This window comes from Oenanthe melanoleuca, chromosome 3 (genome assembly GCF_029582105.1).
Source record: "Oenanthe melanoleuca isolate GR-GAL-2019-014 chromosome 3, OMel1.0, whole genome shotgun sequence".
In the NCBI taxonomy this organism is placed as follows: domain Eukaryota; kingdom Metazoa; phylum Chordata; class Aves; order Passeriformes; family Muscicapidae; genus Oenanthe; species Oenanthe melanoleuca.
The window spans coordinates 105397221-105413934 of NC_079336.1; the positions used below are offsets into that span (position 1 = coordinate 105397221).

At 47.9% G+C, this 16714-nt stretch overlaps 1 protein-coding gene across 1 annotated transcript in view; it reads right to left on the minus strand.

The window, feature by feature from the left end:
• Positions 1–16714, minus strand: part of LOC130250879 (TOG array regulator of axonemal microtubules protein 2-like) — a 45785-nt gene that overhangs the window by 27992 nt on the left and 1079 nt on the right. Inside the window, exons 2-10 of the mRNA XM_056486993.1 lie at positions 16198–16412; positions 14564–14724; positions 13045–13091; positions 10489–10703; positions 8799–8959; positions 7280–7326; positions 4724–4938; positions 3034–3194; positions 1512–1558 (exon numbers count right to left, since the gene is read on the minus strand). Of these exons, the coding sequence (XP_056342968.1) occupies positions 1512–1558; positions 3034–3194; positions 4724–4938; positions 7280–7326; positions 8799–8959; positions 10489–10703; positions 13045–13091; positions 14564–14724; positions 16198–16412 (1269 nt within the window). The remainder of the gene's footprint in view (positions 1–1511; positions 1559–3033; positions 3195–4723; positions 4939–7279; positions 7327–8798; positions 8960–10488; positions 10704–13044; positions 13092–14563; positions 14725–16197; positions 16413–16714) is intronic.

Consider the following 16714-nt stretch of genomic DNA (forward strand, 5'->3'; position numbering starts at 1 on the left):
AGTTTTGTTGGTTGCTTTTATTTCACTCTCTAACAAAGGATGTGCTGGCACATGAACAATGGTGCCCCATGTTGGAAGGAAAACAAGCTCTGCACAACCCATTGCATGTCCCCACTATTCAAGGAGCCCACATCTGTAGGGAACAAATTACCTGTAAATGTTCCTCTTTTGCTTAGCTTTGTTACTCCATGGGTTTATTCCCTGTTTTTTCCCGCTGAGACACCCATACCAAACATTAGCATGTCCTGCATCACAGCATTTCTCATCGTGGCAGTTAAAAACTGTTCAAAATTTTCTTAATGGAAATGTCATAGAATGGATCATGTAAAGATGACCTTCCTTAAATCTCTATTATTTATCCCTGCAGATAGGCTGTGTAATTTATAAAAGCACACCAGTTAAGTTTTAATGATATAGTTAATTTCTAGCTGAGAATTACTCCAGCAGAAATGTCACCTTACTTACGGAGCAATACTTCTCCCTAGCTGCATTAAGCATTCCAGCTGCAGAACACCAATTAAGGAGTCATTCCAAAGGGGCTGTACCCTGGATTTGGAAGAACTAACTCTGAGCAGAGGGACTAGTGGATCTGATCCCTTTTTCTGCATCAGCAAAATTACTTCTTCAAGTCTCATCTCTCATATTGTTACATGACAAGAGATGGCAAAGGAACAACAACAGACTTTCATGGAGGCTTTCAACTAGAAGGCACTGGCTGACACAGATGCACCAGAGACCGCATTTTGCCTGGCACAATTCTACTTGTCAGGGATCAGGCAAGGCAGGGACGGGTGGACAAGGCAGAAGGAATCTCCTCTCCCACAGCCTCAGCCTGTGTGTGTGATACGCACAGAGGGAGTCAGGCAAGAGATTTGTTATCGTGGACCTGCCATAAGTAACTTTGGGCTTGTGCCGTCAGAGGATGACAAACTCAGACCCTGCATTCTGCATAGGCTGCATCCGTTTGGAAGTCTCCATCTCAATAATTAGACAATTCAAAGGCACTTTCTCTCACAGGATGTTTCCTTATTTCTCCCAGAGGAAAACCAGGCAATGTCCGTGAATCTCCTTCATATCTCAAAGGATTCAGCTCAGAAGCTGCCCCAAGGAAAGCTTTTCTCCTTCATAGGGCAAGAGGAAGGTGTGGGGACCTTTCTCATTTCATGCTAAATGCCTTCTTTATTAATTTTGACACTAGAAAGTCTGCACGGAGATAAAAGGCATGTGCAGGATGGAGAGGAATGTTTCCTTTTCCTGCGCTGCATTTCCAGGGTCCCAAGATCCCACTCCAGCTCCTGCCACTCAACAGTTCACACTGGAAGAATTTTCACTGCAGCACTGGAGCACTGCTCCCAGTGACTGGGCTCTGCGAGAGTCCACTGAGCCCGTCAAGGAGTTGAAAGGAATTTAAAGAAATTCTAAAAGGAATTGTATTTAATCAAGCTTTCAAAATGTCACCTCTGAGTCAACATTCCAATGGTCATTTTAGGACAGACATGCCCTGTACCTACCTGCATGTTCAGAGTTCTTCTCTTTCATTCTGCTGCTGGTTCTTGGCCTTGAGAAAATGGAAGACAAAAGAACACATGAGGAGGGAGAAAGAGAAGGGAGGAAAGAGGTGTGGCATGAAAGGAGGCAAACCTCCCCAGCTTGGTCACTCAGATGAAGCAGGAAATGCAACACATCAACCCAACCAGATGCAAAGCTGATGAATTGTCCTTAAGCTTTCAGTTGCTGCAGTCAGACACAGCAGACCAAGCTGCAGCTGAAACACAGCAGTCATTCTTCAACTCGCATCCTAACTCCGCAGTTCTGCTGTCTCTCCTTTTGGAGCCCAGTGGCTCCTACGGCCTCTCTGAAGCAGCAAGACCTGCTAAGCTGAGACATGAGTGTGTATGGAGGGCAGTTGCTTTGGTACTGCTGCCAAAGCTTGACTTTGCCTGCTCATGCCTTACACTGGTCTTGTGCTACACTGTGGTGTCAGAGCATTGCTGTGTCCTGAGAAGGACACTCCATCTCCTTGCTCTTTCAAGAAGAAAAAGGCTTTCTCCAACTCAGCTGCTTGGTAAGGATATTCAGATTGCACTTTAAAGGCCCTACTAAGACTTTTCAATTGGAATGATACTTCTGTGACTCCTTCTTTATTGTAATCATTTGGATAAGCTTGACAGCTACATTTTCTCACACGTATCCAAACCAATATCTTTCCATCAGATACAGTCCTATAAATCTTCTACTAGCACCTTGCCCTCTTTGATTTTAAGCCCAGATCTCAGTATTTTTAAATATAAATATTGATCAGATTATACATTCAAACCCGAAAACTTATCTGGGATCTCATTTCACAGTGGAGGGCCTGGTACAGAGAAGTTACGCCTGACATTTATTTTAAGATCCCTTTCCTTCGAAGCAATTGGCAACCCACGGTGGTCTCTGGAATCTGACAATTACACCGGGAAAGTAACTGCATTTCAAAGCTAGTTTTCATGGCTAGTTTTGTTTCTGTGACACCCCACTGGGTTCTGGGTTGGGTTTTGTTGGTTGTTTATGATTCTTGTTAAAACCAAGAAAGTGTTGGGACATGAACAACAGCACCCCATTTTAAAAGTAAAAGAAGCAGCACTGGAATTTGCAGACACTTTCCAGTAGCCACTATTTGTCCAAACATATTCTTGTGGATGCTGAAGGTGCCAGTCAAGAATCACAGTGTTCAATGATCTTCAGGATCCTGACCCATGCAATACAGTTCCCAAATGACACCACAAACATTACAGAGGGAATCAATAGCCCAGCCCAGGAGGGGACCCATCTTGACATGTTTCTAAGCCCTGCCTCCTCTTCCCTACCACCACCTCTGCTCTTGGGACACATGGTGTGGGGTATGACATTGAGCTGGCTCATCAGAGATGGGCAAAATGGTGAATACACAGAGGTTTGCCTAAATACATGGGAGAGATGACTGTGCAAAAGAACCTCATGAGGCAGGAAGAGTGAGCTGAACAGCACAGTGGAGCAGCAGACACCTTGGCTTACCTCATCTCCTGGGACTCTTGGACATCCAGCTGCAGAGAGCTGCTCAGAGACCCTGCAGCACTGCCAACATGGGGACTGACTGCTTTGTGTATAGGAGGAATCAAAGGTGGTCCCAACGACCCCTTCTTCATGTTCCCACCACTGGAATACAGCAAGGAAGCCTGGAAAGAGTGGAACAGATTTCTCAGATGAAGCAACAAGCCTTGCTCCCATTCATGGCTCAAGACACTTAGCCATACTATGAACTGGTACCTGACAGGAAAAGAGAAATAAAACACATGGGGAAGAGTGGCCCAGGATGAGGAATGGAAAGGGAAGTGGTGAGGCAGTGCACATATCCTAGGTTTGCCGCTGCTCTCCTTGTTCTGACTTCTCCGCAAGTGTGGCTACGTTCCCAGCTGGAATCCACGTGTTTGGCATAAAGATGTTCTGGGGTGCCACTGCTTCCACTGGCCTTCTGGATGGTATGGGAATGGGTTTAGATCACTGCTCTCTCCCTGCCCCTTAGGCACCTCACAGCCACTGCTGATCTCCCGCCATGTCTCCACAAAGCCATTCTGCAGGATGTCAAAACCTGCTTTTCTCAAGCCCCTCATTTCTTCTGCTGCTGCCCTTCCCTCTTACAGTTCCCCAGCAGCCTTTCAGCCCAGAAGCTGCTGTGCTCTCGGGATGATCGCTGCTCTCCAGCTCCCACACCTCCAGCATCTCGGGCTCACTGGCATTCAGGAAGTTCAGCAGAGCTCCCTGCCCTGCTGCTCTCTGGAAGGTCTCCGCCTGCCCAAGTTTCTCTGGGGCCCCCATGCCATGGCCAGGAAGCGGAGTGGAGGCAGTGGGGGCAGATGCACACCCTTGCTCAGTATCCCATCATTTCTGGCACAGCTGAAGAGCCAAATCAGGACCTGTTCAAACTCCAGTGAAAGGATCAGATCCTGTCAGGGATACATTGGGCTCTTTCTCTGCAAGGCTGACATCAAGTACACAAGCCTTTGATTGGACATTCTCTTTACCAAAGCTGTTGTTCATCTGCCTCCTCCTGCACCCCACGGCAAGCCCAAAACAACTGCAGGTGCTGGCCCTGCTGCAAAGGCAATCGTGTGACTGGGCTCTGGGCTGCTCTCCCCATGGCCACTTCCCATCCCTTCCCTCTGGTCAAAGCCATGCCAGAGCACACAGCTGCCCAGAAAGCTGATGAAGTCTAGAAACAGCATCAGAGACAACTCTCTGGCACAAGGCCATGGCTGTATAACTCAGAAGCTGAGACAACCTGGAACTGACTTTGCAGGACTGCCTGTTCCAATACACACCTTTTTCCTTCCCAACCAGACACAGCTGACAGAAAACACCACCGAGACATAGACATGCTTCACAGATACCCATAGGTTACTAAATTTAGGAGGATTGCTTGGCCAAATTCATCAACTTTAGCTGCTCTGACTGCTTGCTGGGGCTTTCTCAGCCATAAGGCAGAGCAGGAACATTCAAGGACCTCTCTTGATTTTGATACATGCTGATGTTGTGAAAGCTGCATTACATACCCATTGCAAAGACAGCCTGAAGTGCAGTGTCCAGCTGAGCTCTTCCTTGGCTCAGCTGCTTCCCTGGGCTCTCACCACAGGAAAAGTTCTCTGAGCTCTTCCCACAGCTCATAAACTGAACATCTACTGCACAGGATTTAGCTTGGTCTCCTTACCTTATGTCTTTTTCCCTCTGAACTCAGCTCCTGGCTTTTTCTGCTGTCATCATCTGAGCCGATGCCCTTTTTCCCATTCTCCTGCTCTCCGCTGCACATCTTGTTTGGCTTGGTAGAAGGAGAGCTCTTCCGGATGGGAGGCAATGGCTTGGAGGGAAGGATCATAGAGGGATTTCCCTGGGAAGACCTCTTGGCAATAGTGTTGCCGGTCAGGCCTGGAAAGTAGAGATACAAAATGTAACAGAGGCTGCAATACAAACCTAAAACATCTGAACCTCCGCATTTCATGGGACATATTTCCTAGAAACTTGTAAATAGCTGCACTGGGAAACCTGCTCTTGCCAGCAGCCCCGTGAGGCAGGCCAGGGGCACACCCTGACCCACTTGAACAGAGCTCCCAGGGGAACAGCCTGGCCTCTGGGCTGCCCTGGGACAGCAGGGAGCCCAGGGCCCTGTGCTTTCCAGCAATGGCTCAGCTGCACATGCAGCCTCCTGCTCCTCTCCCTGTCCCACAGCTGAGCAGCCATACAGCTCCATGGGACACTGGGAGCAGCACAGCTCATGGCAGGGGGCACCTGCAGGGCAGAACTGTTCCCTGGCAATGTCTCCAGGCTGGCACAAGACCCTTCCTCCCGCCAGACAGTGGCCCGGCTCCCACCTTACCTCTGTGTGAGGCTGAGCCATGCTCACTAGGGAACAGGTGATTTCGGGGAACTCCCACCTTTACAATCAATCCATCGAATGGATTAGGCATCCAAGGGGGTTTTGAATTATTCAGAAAATCACTTTGTTTTTATTTTTAATGAAACTAGTGCCACTGTAATTCCTTTGAACAGTATGGAGCTGGCAAGACAGGAGTGAGAGCTTCTACTCCTTTGCTTATGTGTTGCTCATTGCCCATCCCCGACTTTGGGATCCCTTTCCTTCCAAACAGTTGGCAAACCAGAGTGGTCTCCAGAATTTGACAATTACACTGAGGAAATAATTACATTCCATGGCTGGTTCTCATGGCCTTTCTGTCTGTAACTCCCACTTAATTCTGTGTTGAGTTTTGTTGGTTGCTTTTATTTCACTCTCTAACAAAGGATGTGCTGGCACATGAACAATGGTGCCCCATGTTGGAAGGAAAACAAGCTCTGCACAACCCATTGCATGTCCCCACTATTCAAGGAGCCCACATCTGTAGGGAACAAATTACCTGTAAATGTTCCTCTTTTGCTTAGCTTTGTTACTCCATGGGTTTATTCCCTGTTTTTTCCCGCTGAGACACCCATACCAAACATTAGCATGTCCTGCATCACAGCATTTCTCATCGTGGCAGTTAAAAACTGTTCAAAATTTTCTTAATGGAAATGTCATAGAATGGATCATGTAAAGATGACCTTCCTTAAATCTCTATTATTTATCCCTGCAGATAGGCTGTGTAATTTATAAAAGCACACCAGTTAAGTTTTAATGATATAGTTAATTTCTAGCTGAGAATTACTCCAGCAGAAATGTCACCTTACTTACGGAGCAATACTTCTCCCTAGCTGCATTAAGCATTCCAGCTGCAGAACACCAATTAAGGAGTCATTCCAAAGGGGCTGTACCCTGGATTTGGAAGAACTAACTCTGAGCAGAGGGACTAGTGGATCTGATCCCTTTTTCTGCATCAGCAAAATTACTTCTTCAAGTCTCATCTCTCATATTGTTACATGACAAGAGATGGCAAAGGAACAACAACAGACTTTCATGGAGGCTTTCAACTAGAAGGCACTGGCTGACACAGATGCACCAGAGACCGCATTTTGCCTGGCACAATTCTACTTGTCAGGGATCAGGCAAGGCAGGGACGGGTGGACAAGGCAGAAGGAATCTCCTCTCCCACAGCCTCAGCCTGTGTGTGTGATACGCACAGAGGGAGTCAGGCAAGAGATTTGTTATCGTGGACCTGCCATAAGTAACTTTGGGCTTGTGCCGTCAGAGGATGACAAACTCAGACCCTGCATTCTGCATAGGCTGCATCCGTTTGGAAGTCTCCATCTCAATAATTAGACAATTCAAAGGCACTTTCTCTCACAGGATGTTTCCTTATTTCTCCCAGAGGAAAACCAGGCAATGTCCGTGAATCTCCTTCATATCTCAAAGGATTCAGCTCAGAAGCTGCCCCAAGGAAAGCTTTTCTCCTTCATAGGGCAAGAGGAAGGTGTGGGGACCTTTCTCATTTCATGCTAAATGCCTTCTTTATTAATTTTGACACTAGAAAGTCTGCACGGAGATAAAAGGCATGTGCAGGATGGAGAGGAATGTTTCCTTTTCCTGCGCTGCATTTCCAGGGTCCCAAGATCCCACTCCAGCTCCTGCCACTCAACACTTCACACTGGAAGAATTTTCACTGCAGCACTGGAGCACGCTCCCAGTGACTGGGCTCTGCGAGAGTCCACTGAGCCCGTCAAGGAGTTGAAAGGAATTTAAAGAAATTCTAAAAGAATTGTATTTAATCAAGCTTTCAAAATGTCACCTCTGAGTCAACATTCCAATGGTCATTTTAGGACAGACATGCCCTGTACCTACCTGCATGTTCAGAGTTCTTCTCTTTCATTCTGCTGCTGGTTCTTGGCCTTGAGAAAATGGAAGACAAAAGAACACATGAGGAGGGAGAAAGAGAAGGGAGGAAAGAGGTGTGGCATGAAAGGAGGCAAACCTCCCCAGCTTGGTCACTCAGATGAAGCAGGAAATGCAACACATCAACCCAACCAGATGCAAAGCTGATGAATTGTCCTTAAGCTTTCAGTTGCTGCAGTCAGACACAGCAGACCAAACTTCAGCTGAAACACAGCAGTCATTCTTCAACTCGCATCCTAACTCCGCAGTTCTGCTGTCTCTCCTTTTGGAGCCCAGTGGCTCCTACGGCCTCTCTGAAGCAGCAAGACCTGCTAAGCTGAGACATGAGTGTGTATGGAGGGCAGTTGCTTTGGTACTGCTGCCAAAGCTTGACTTTGCCTGCTCATGCCTTACACTGGTCTTGTGCTACATGTGGTGTCAGAGCATTGCTGTGTCCTGAGAAGGACACTCCATCTCCTTGCTCTTTCAAGAAGAAAAAGGCTTTCTCCAACTCAGCTGCTTGGTAAGGATATTCAGATTGCACTTTAAAGGCCCTACTAAGACTTTTCAATTGGAATGATACTTCTGTGACTCCTTCTTTATTGTAATCATTTGGATAAGCTTGACAGCTACATTTTCTCACACGTATCCAAACCAATATCTTTCCATCAGATACAGTCCTATAAATCTTCACTAGCACCTTGCCCTCTTTGATTTTAAGCCCAGATCTCAGTATTTTTAAATATAAATATTGATCAGATTATACATTCAAACCCGAAAACTTATCTGGGATCTCATTTCACAGTGGAGGGCCTGGTACAGAGAAGTTACGCCTGACATTTATTTTAAGATCCCTTTCCTTCGAAGCAATTGGCAACCCACGGTGGTCTCTGGAATCTGACAATTACACCGGGAAAGTAACTGCATTTCAAAGCTAGTTTTCATGGCTAGTTTTGTTTCTGTGACCCCCACTGGGTTCTGGGTTGGGTTTTGTTGGTTGTTTATGATTCTTGTTAAAACCAAGAAAGTGTTGGGACATGAACAACAGCACCCCATTTTAAAAGTAAAAGAAGCAGCACTGGAATTTGCAGACACTTTCCAGTAGCCACTATTTGTCCAAACATATTCTTGTGGATGCTGAAGGTGCCAGTCAAGAATCACAGTGTTCAATGATCTTCAGGATCCTGACCCATGCAATACAGTTCCCAAATGACACCACAAACATTACAGAGGGAATCAATAGCCCAGCCCAGGAGGGGACCCATCTTGAGATGTTTCTAAGCCCTGCCTCCTCTTCCCTACCACCACCTCTGCTCTTGGGACACATGGTGTGGGGTATGACATTGAGCTGGCTCATCAGAGATGGGCAAAATGGTGAATACACAGAGGTTTGCCTAAATACATGGGAGAGATGACTGTGCAAAAGAACCTCATGAGGCAGGAAGAGTGAGCTGAACAGCACAGTGGAGCAGCAGACACCTTGGCTTACCTCATCTCCTGGGACTCTTGGACATCCAGCTGCAGAGAGCTGCTCAGAGACCCTGCAGCACTGCCAACATGGGGACTGACTGCCTTGTGTATAGGGGGAATCAAAGGTGGTCCCAACGACCCCTTCTTCATGTTCCCACCACTGGAATACAGCAAGGAAGCCTGGAAAGAGTGGAACAGATTTCTCAGATGAAGCAACAAGCCTTGCTCCCATTCATGGCTCAAGACACTTAGCCATACTATGAACTGGTACCTGACAGGAAAAGAGAAATAAAACACATGGGGAAGAGTGGCCCAGGATGAGGAATGGAAAGGGAAGTGGTGAGGCAGTGCACATATCCTAGGTTTGCCGCTGCTCTCCTTGTTCTGACTTCTCTGCAAGTGTGGCTACGTTCCCAGCTGGAATCCACGTGTTTGGCATAAAGATGTTCTGGGGTGCCACTGCTTCCACTGGCCTTCTGGATGGTATGGGAATGGGTTTAGATCTCTGTTCTCTCCCTGCCCCTTAGGCACCTCACAGCCACTGCTGATCTCCCGCCATGTCTCCACAAAGCCATTCTGCAGGATGTCAAAACCTGCTTTTCTCAAGCCCCTCATTTCTTCTGCTGCTGCCCTTCCCTCTTACAGTTCCCCAGCAGCCTTTCAGCCCAGAAGCTGCTGTGCTCTCGGGATGATCGCTGCTCTCCAGCTCCCACACCTCCAGCATCTCGGGCTCACTGGCATTCAGGAAGTTCAGCAGAGCTCCCTGCCCTGCTGCTCTCTGGAAGGTCTCCGCCTGCCCAAGTTTCTCTGGGGCCCCCATGCCATGGCCAGGAAGCGGAGTGGAGGCAGTGGGGGCAGATGCACACCCTTGCTCAGTATCCCATCATTTCTGGCACAGCTGAAGAGCCAAATCAGGACCTGTTCAAACTCCAGTGAAAGGATCAGATCCTGTCAGGGATACATTGGGCTCTTTCTCTGCAAGGCTGACATCAAGTACACAAGCCTTTGATTGGACATTCTCTTTACCAAAGCTGTTGTTCATCTGCCTCCTCCTGCACCCCACGGCAAGCCCAAAACAACTGCAGGTGCTGGCCCTGCTGCAAAGGCAATCGTGTGGCTGGGCTCTGGGCTGCTCTCCCCATGGCCACTTCCCATCCCTTCCCTCTGGTCAAAGCCATGCCAGAGCACACAGCTGCCCAGAAAGCTGATGAAGTCTAGAAACAGCATCAGAGACAACTCTCTGGCACAAGGCCATGGCTGTATAACTCAGAAGCTGAGACAACCTGGAACTGACTTTGCAGGACTGCCTGTTCCAATACACACCTTTTTCCTTCCCAACCAGACACAGCTGACAGAAAACACCACCGAGACATAGACATGCTTCACAGATACCCATAGGTTACTAAATTTAGGAGGATTGCTTGGCCAAATTCATCAACTTTAGCTGCTCTGACTGCTTGCTGGGGCTTTCTCAGCCATAAGGCAGAGCAGGAACATTCAAGGACCTCTCTTGATTTTGATACATGCTGATGTTGTGAAAGCTGCATTACATACCCATTGCAAAGACAGCCTGAAGTGCAGTGTCCAGCTGAGCTCTTCCTTGGCTCAGCTGCTTCCCTGGGCTCTCACCACAGGAAAAGTTCTCTGAGCTCTTCCCACAGCTCATAAACTGAACATCTACTGCACAGGATTTAGCTTGGTCTCCTTACCTTATGTCTTTTTCCCTCTGAACTCAGCTCCTGGCTTTTTCTGCTGTCATCATCTGAGCCGATGCCCTTTTTCCCATTCTCCTGCTCTCCGCTGCACATCTTGTTTGGCTTGGTAGAAGGAGAGCTCTTCCGGATGGGAGGCAATGGCTTGGAGGGAAGGATCATAGAGGGATTTCCCTGGGAAGACCTCTTGGCAATAGTGTTGCCGGTCAGGCCTGGAAAGTAGAGATACAAAATGTAACAGAGGCTGCAATACAAACCTAAAACATCTGAACCTCCGCATTTCATGGGACATATTTCCTAGAAACTTGTAAATAGCTGCACTGGGAAACCTGCTCTTGCCAGCAGCCCCGTGAGGCAGGCCAGGGGCACACCCTGACCCGCTTGAACAGAGCTCCCAGGGGAACAGCCTGGCCTCTGGGCTGCCCTGGGACAGCAGGGAGCCCAGGGCCCTGTGCTTTCCAGCAATGGCTCAGCTGCACATGCAGCCTCCTGCTCCTCTCCCTGTCCCACAGCTGAGCAGCCATACAGCTCCATGGGACACTGGGAGCAGCACAGCTCATGGCAGGGGGCACCTGCAGGGCAGAACTGTTCCCTGGCAATGTCTCCAGGCTGGCACAAGACCCTTCCTCCCGCCAGACAGTGGCCCGGCTCCCACCTTACCTCTGTGTGAGGCTGAGCCATGCTCACTAGGGAACAGGTGATTTCGGGGAACTCCCACCTTTACAATCAATCCATCGAATGGATTAGGCATCCAAGGGGGTTTTGAATTATTCAGAAAATCACTTTGTTTTTATTTTTAATGAAACTAGTGCCACTGTAATTCCTTTGAACAGTATGGAGCTGGCAAGACAGGAGTGAGAGCTTCTACTCCTTTGCTTATGTGTTGCTCATTGCCCATCCCCGACTTTGGGATCCCTTTCCTTCCAAACAGTTGGCAAACCAGAGTGGTCTCCAGAATTTGACAATTACACTGAGGAAATAATTACATTCCATGGCTGGTTCTCATGGCCTTTCTGTCTGTAACTCCCACTTAATTCTGTGTTGAGTTTTGTTGGTTGCTTTTATTTCACTCTCTAACAAAGGATGTGCTGGCACATGAACAATGGTGCCCCATGTTGGAAGGAAAACAAGCTCTGCACAACCCATTGCATGTCCCCACTATTCAAGGAGCCCACATCTGTAGGGAACAAATTACCTGTAAATGTTCCTCTTTTGCTTAGCTTTGTTACTCCATGGGTTTATTCCCTGTTTTTTCCCGCTGAGACACCCATACCAAACATTAGCATGTCCTGCATCACAGCATTTCTCATCGTGGCAGTTAAAAACTGTTCAAAATTTTCTTAATGGAAATGTCATAGAATGGATCATGTAAAGATGACCTTCCTTAAATCTCTATTATTTATCCCTGCAGATAGGCTGTGTAATTTATAAAAGCACACCAGTTAAGTTTTAATGATATAGTTAATTTCTAGCTGAGAATTACTCCAGCAGAAATGTCACCTTACTTACGGAGCAATACTTCTCCCTAGCTGCATTAAGCATTCCAGCTGCAGAACACCAATTAAGGAGTCATTCCAAAGGGGCTGTACCCTGGATTTGGAAGAACTAACTCTGAGCAGAGGGACTAGTGGATCTGATCCCTTTTTCTGCATCAGCAAAATTACTTCTTCAAGTCTCATCTCTCATATTGTTACATGACAAGAGATGGCAAAGGAACAACAACAGACTTTCATGGAGGCTTTCAACTAGAAGGCACTGGCTGACACAGATGCACCAGAGACCGCATTTTGCCTGGCACAATTCTACTTGTCAGGGATCAGGCAAGGCAGGGACGGGTGGACAAGGCAGAAGGAATCTCCTCTCCCACAGCCTCAGCCTGTGTGTGTGATACGCACAGAGGGAGTCAGGCAAGAGATTTGTTATCGTGGACCTGCCATAAGTAACTTTGGGCTTGTGCCGTCAGAGGATGACAAACTCAGACCCTGCATTCTGCATAGGCTGCATCCGTTTGGAAGTCTCCATCTCAATAATTAGACAATTCAAAGGCACTTTCTCTCACAGGATGTTTCCTTATTTCTCCCAGAGGAAAACCAGGCAATGTCCGTGAATCTCCTTCATATCTCAAAGGATTCAGCTCAGAAGCTGCCCCAAGGAAAGCTTTTCTCCTTCATAGGGCAAGAGGAAGGTGTGGGGACCTTTCTCATTTCATGCTAAATGCCTTCTTTATTAATTTTGACACTAGAAAGTCTGCACGGAGATAAAAGGCATGTGCAGGATGGAGAGGAATGTTTCCTTTTCCTGCGCTGCATTTCCAGGGTCCCAAGATCCCACTCCAGCTCCTGCCACTCAACACTTCACACTGGAAGAATTTTCACTGCAGCACTGGAGCACGCTCCCAGTGACTGGGCTCTGCGAGAGTCCACTGAGCCCGTCAAGGAGTTGAAAGGAATTTAAAGAAATTCTAAAAGAATTGTATTTAATCAAGCTTTCAAAATGTCACCTCTGAGTCAACATTCCAATGGTCATTTTAGGACAGACATGCCCTGTACCTACCTGCATGTTCAGAGTTCTTCTCTTTCATTCTGCTGCTGGTTCTTGGCCTTGAGAAAATGGAAGACAAAAGAACACATGAGGAGGGAGAAAGAGAAGGGAGGAAAGAGGTGTGGCATGAAAGGAGGCAAACCTCCCCAGCTTGGTCACTCAGATGAAGCAGGAAATGCAACACATCAACCCAACCAGATGCAAAGCTGATGAATTGTCCTTAAGCTTTCAGTTGCTGCAGTCAGACACAGCAGACCAAACTTCAGCTGAAACACAGCAGTCATTCTTCAACTCGCATCCTAACTCCGCAGTTCTGCTGTCTCTCCTTTTGGAGCCCAGTGGCTCCTACGGCCTCTCTGAAGCAGCAAGACCTGCTAAGCTGAGACATGAGTGTGTATGGAGGGCAGTTGCTTTGGTACTGCTGCCAAAGCTTGACTTTGCCTGCTCATGCCTTACACTGGTCTTGTGCTACATGTGGTGTCAGAGCATTGCTGTGTCCTGAGAAGGACACTCCATCTCCTTGCTCTTTCAAGAAGAAAAAGGCTTTCTCCAACTCAGCTGCTTGGTAAGGATATTCAGATTGCACTTTAAAGGCCCTACTAAGACTTTTCAATTGGAATGATACTTCTGTGACTCCTTCTTTATTGTAATCATTTGGATAAGCTTGACAGCTACATTTTCTCACACGTATCCAAACCAATATCTTTCCATCAGATACAGTCCTATAAATCTTCACTAGCACCTTGCCCTCTTTGATTTTAAGCCCAGATCTCAGTATTTTTAAATATAAATATTGATCAGATTATACATTCAAACCCGAAAACTTATCTGGGATCTCATTTCACAGTGGAGGGCCTGGTACAGAGAAGTTACGCCTGACATTTATTTTAAGATCCCTTTCCTTCGAAGCAATTGGCAACCCACGGTGGTCTCTGGAATCTGACAATTACACCGGGAAAGTAACTGCATTTCAAAGCTAGTTTTCATGGCTAGTTTTGTTTCTGTGACCCCCACTGGGTTCTGGGTTGGGTTTTGTTGGTTGTTTATGATTCTTGTTAAAACCAAGAAAGTGTTGGGACATGAACAACAGCACCCCATTTTAAAAGTAAAAGAAGCAGCACTGGAATTTGCAGACACTTTCCAGTAGCCACTATTTGTCCAAACATATTCTTGTGGATGCTGAAGGTGCCAGTCAAGAATCACAGTGTTCAATGATCTTCAGGATCCTGACCCATGCAATACAGTTCCCAAATGACACCACAAACATTACAGAGGGAATCAATAGCCCAGCCCAGGAGGGGACCCATCTTGAGATGTTTCTAAGCCCTGCCTCCTCTTCCCTACCACCACCTCTGCTCTTGGGACACATGGTGTGGGGTATGACATTGAGCTGGCTCATCAGAGATGGGCAAAATGGTGAATACACAGAGGTTTGCCTAAATACATGGGAGAGATGACTGTGCAAAAGAACCTCATGAGGCAGGAAGAGTGAGCTGAACAGCACAGTGGAGCAGCAGACACCTTGGCTTACCTCATCTCCTGGGACTCTTGGACATCCAGCTGCAGAGAGCTGCTCAGAGACCCTGCAGCACTGCCAACATGGGGACTGACTGCCTTGTGTATAGGGGGAATCAAAGGTGGTCCCAACGACCCCTTCTTCATGTTCCCACCACTGGAATACAGCAAGGAAGCCTGGAAAGAGTGGAACAGATTTCTCAGATGAAGCAACAAGCCTTGCTCCCATTCATGGCTCAAGACACTTAGCCATACTATGAACTGGTACCTGACAGGAAAAGAGAAATAAAACACATGGGGAAGAGTGGCCCAGGATGAGGAATGGAAAGGGAAGTGGTGAGGCAGTGCACATATCCTAGGTTTGCCGCTGCTCTCCTTGTTCTGACTTCTCTGCAAGTGTGGCTACGTTCCCAGCTGGAATCCACGTGTTTGGCATAAAGATGTTCTGGGGTGCCACTGCTTCCACTGGCCTTCTGGATGGTATGGGAATGGGTTTAGATCTCTGTTCTCTCCCTGCCCCTTAGGCACCTCACAGCCACTGCTGATCTCCCGCCATGTCTCCACAAAGCCATTCTGCAGGATGTCAAAACCTGCTTTTCTCAAGCCCCTCATTTCTTCTGCTGCTGCCCTTCCCTCTTACAGTTCCCCAGCAGCCTTTCAGCCCAGAAGCTGCTGTGCTCTCGGGATGATCGCTGCTCTCCAGCTCCCACACCTCCAGCATCTCGGGCTCACTGGCATTCAGGAAGTTCAGCAGAGCTCCCTGCCCTGCTGCTCTCTGGAAGGTCTCCGCCTGCCCAAGTTTCTCTGGGGCCCCCATGCCATGGCCAGGAAGCGGAGTGGAGGCAGTGGGGGCAGATGCACACCCTTGCTCAGTATCCCATCATTTCTGGCACAGCTGAAGAGCCAAATCAGGACCTGTTCAAACTCCAGTGAAAGGATCAGATCCTGTCAGGGATACATTGGGCTCTTTCTCTGCAAGGCTGACATCAAGTACACAAGCCTTTGATTGGACATTCTCTTTACCAAAGCTGTTGTTCATCTGCCTCCTCCTGCACCCCACGGCAAGCCCAAAACAACTGCAGGTGCTGGCCCTGCTGCAAAGGCAATCGTGTGACTGGGCTCTGGGCTGCTCTCCCCATGGCCACTTCCCATCCCTTCCCTCTGGTCAAAGCCATGCCAGAGCACACAGCTGCCCAGAAAGCTGATGAAGTCTAGAAACAGCATCAGAGACAACTCTCTGGCACAAGGCCATGGCTGTATAACTCAGAAGCTGAGACAACCTGGAACTGACTTTGCAGGACTGCCTGTTCCAATACACACCTTTTTCCTTCCCAACCAGACACAGCTGACAGAAAACACCACCAAGACATAGACATGCTTCACAGATACCCATAGGTTACTAAATTTAAGAGGATTGCTTGGCCAAATTCATCAACTTTAGCTGCTCTGACTGCTTGCTGGGGCTTTCTCAGCCATAAGGCAGAGCAGGAACATTCAAGGACCTCTCTTGATTTTGATACACGCTGATGTTGTAAAAGCTGCATTACATACCCATTGCAAAGACAGCCTGAAGTGCAGTGTCCAGCTGAGCTCTTCCCAAAGCTCATAAACTGAACATCTACTGCACAGGATTTAGCTTGGTCTCCTTACCTTATGTCTTTTTCCCTCTGAACTCAGCTCCTGGCTTTTTCTACTGTCATCAGCTGAGCCGATGCCCTTTTTCCCATTCTCCTGCTCTCCGCTGCACATCTTGTTTGGCTTGGTAGAAGGAGAGCTCTTCCGGATGGGAGGCAATGGCTTGGAGGGAAGGAGCATAGAAGGATTTTCTAGGGAAACCTTCCTGGCAAGAGGGTAGCCTGTTAAGCCTGCAAAATGGAGACACAAAATAAAACATAAAATAATGTAAACCAAAGGCATCTATAGTTCCATATTGCATGGGACACATTTCGTAGAAACTTGTAAATAACTGCACTGGGAAACCTGCTCTTGCCAGCAGCCCCGTGAGGCAGGCCAGGGGCACACCCTGACCCACTTGAACAGAGCTCCCAGGGGAACAGCCTGGCCTCTGGGCTGCCCTGGGACAGCAGGGAGCCCAGAGCTCTGTGCTTTCCAGCAATGGCTCAACTGCACATGCAGCCTCCTGCTCCTCTCCCTGTCCCACAGCTGA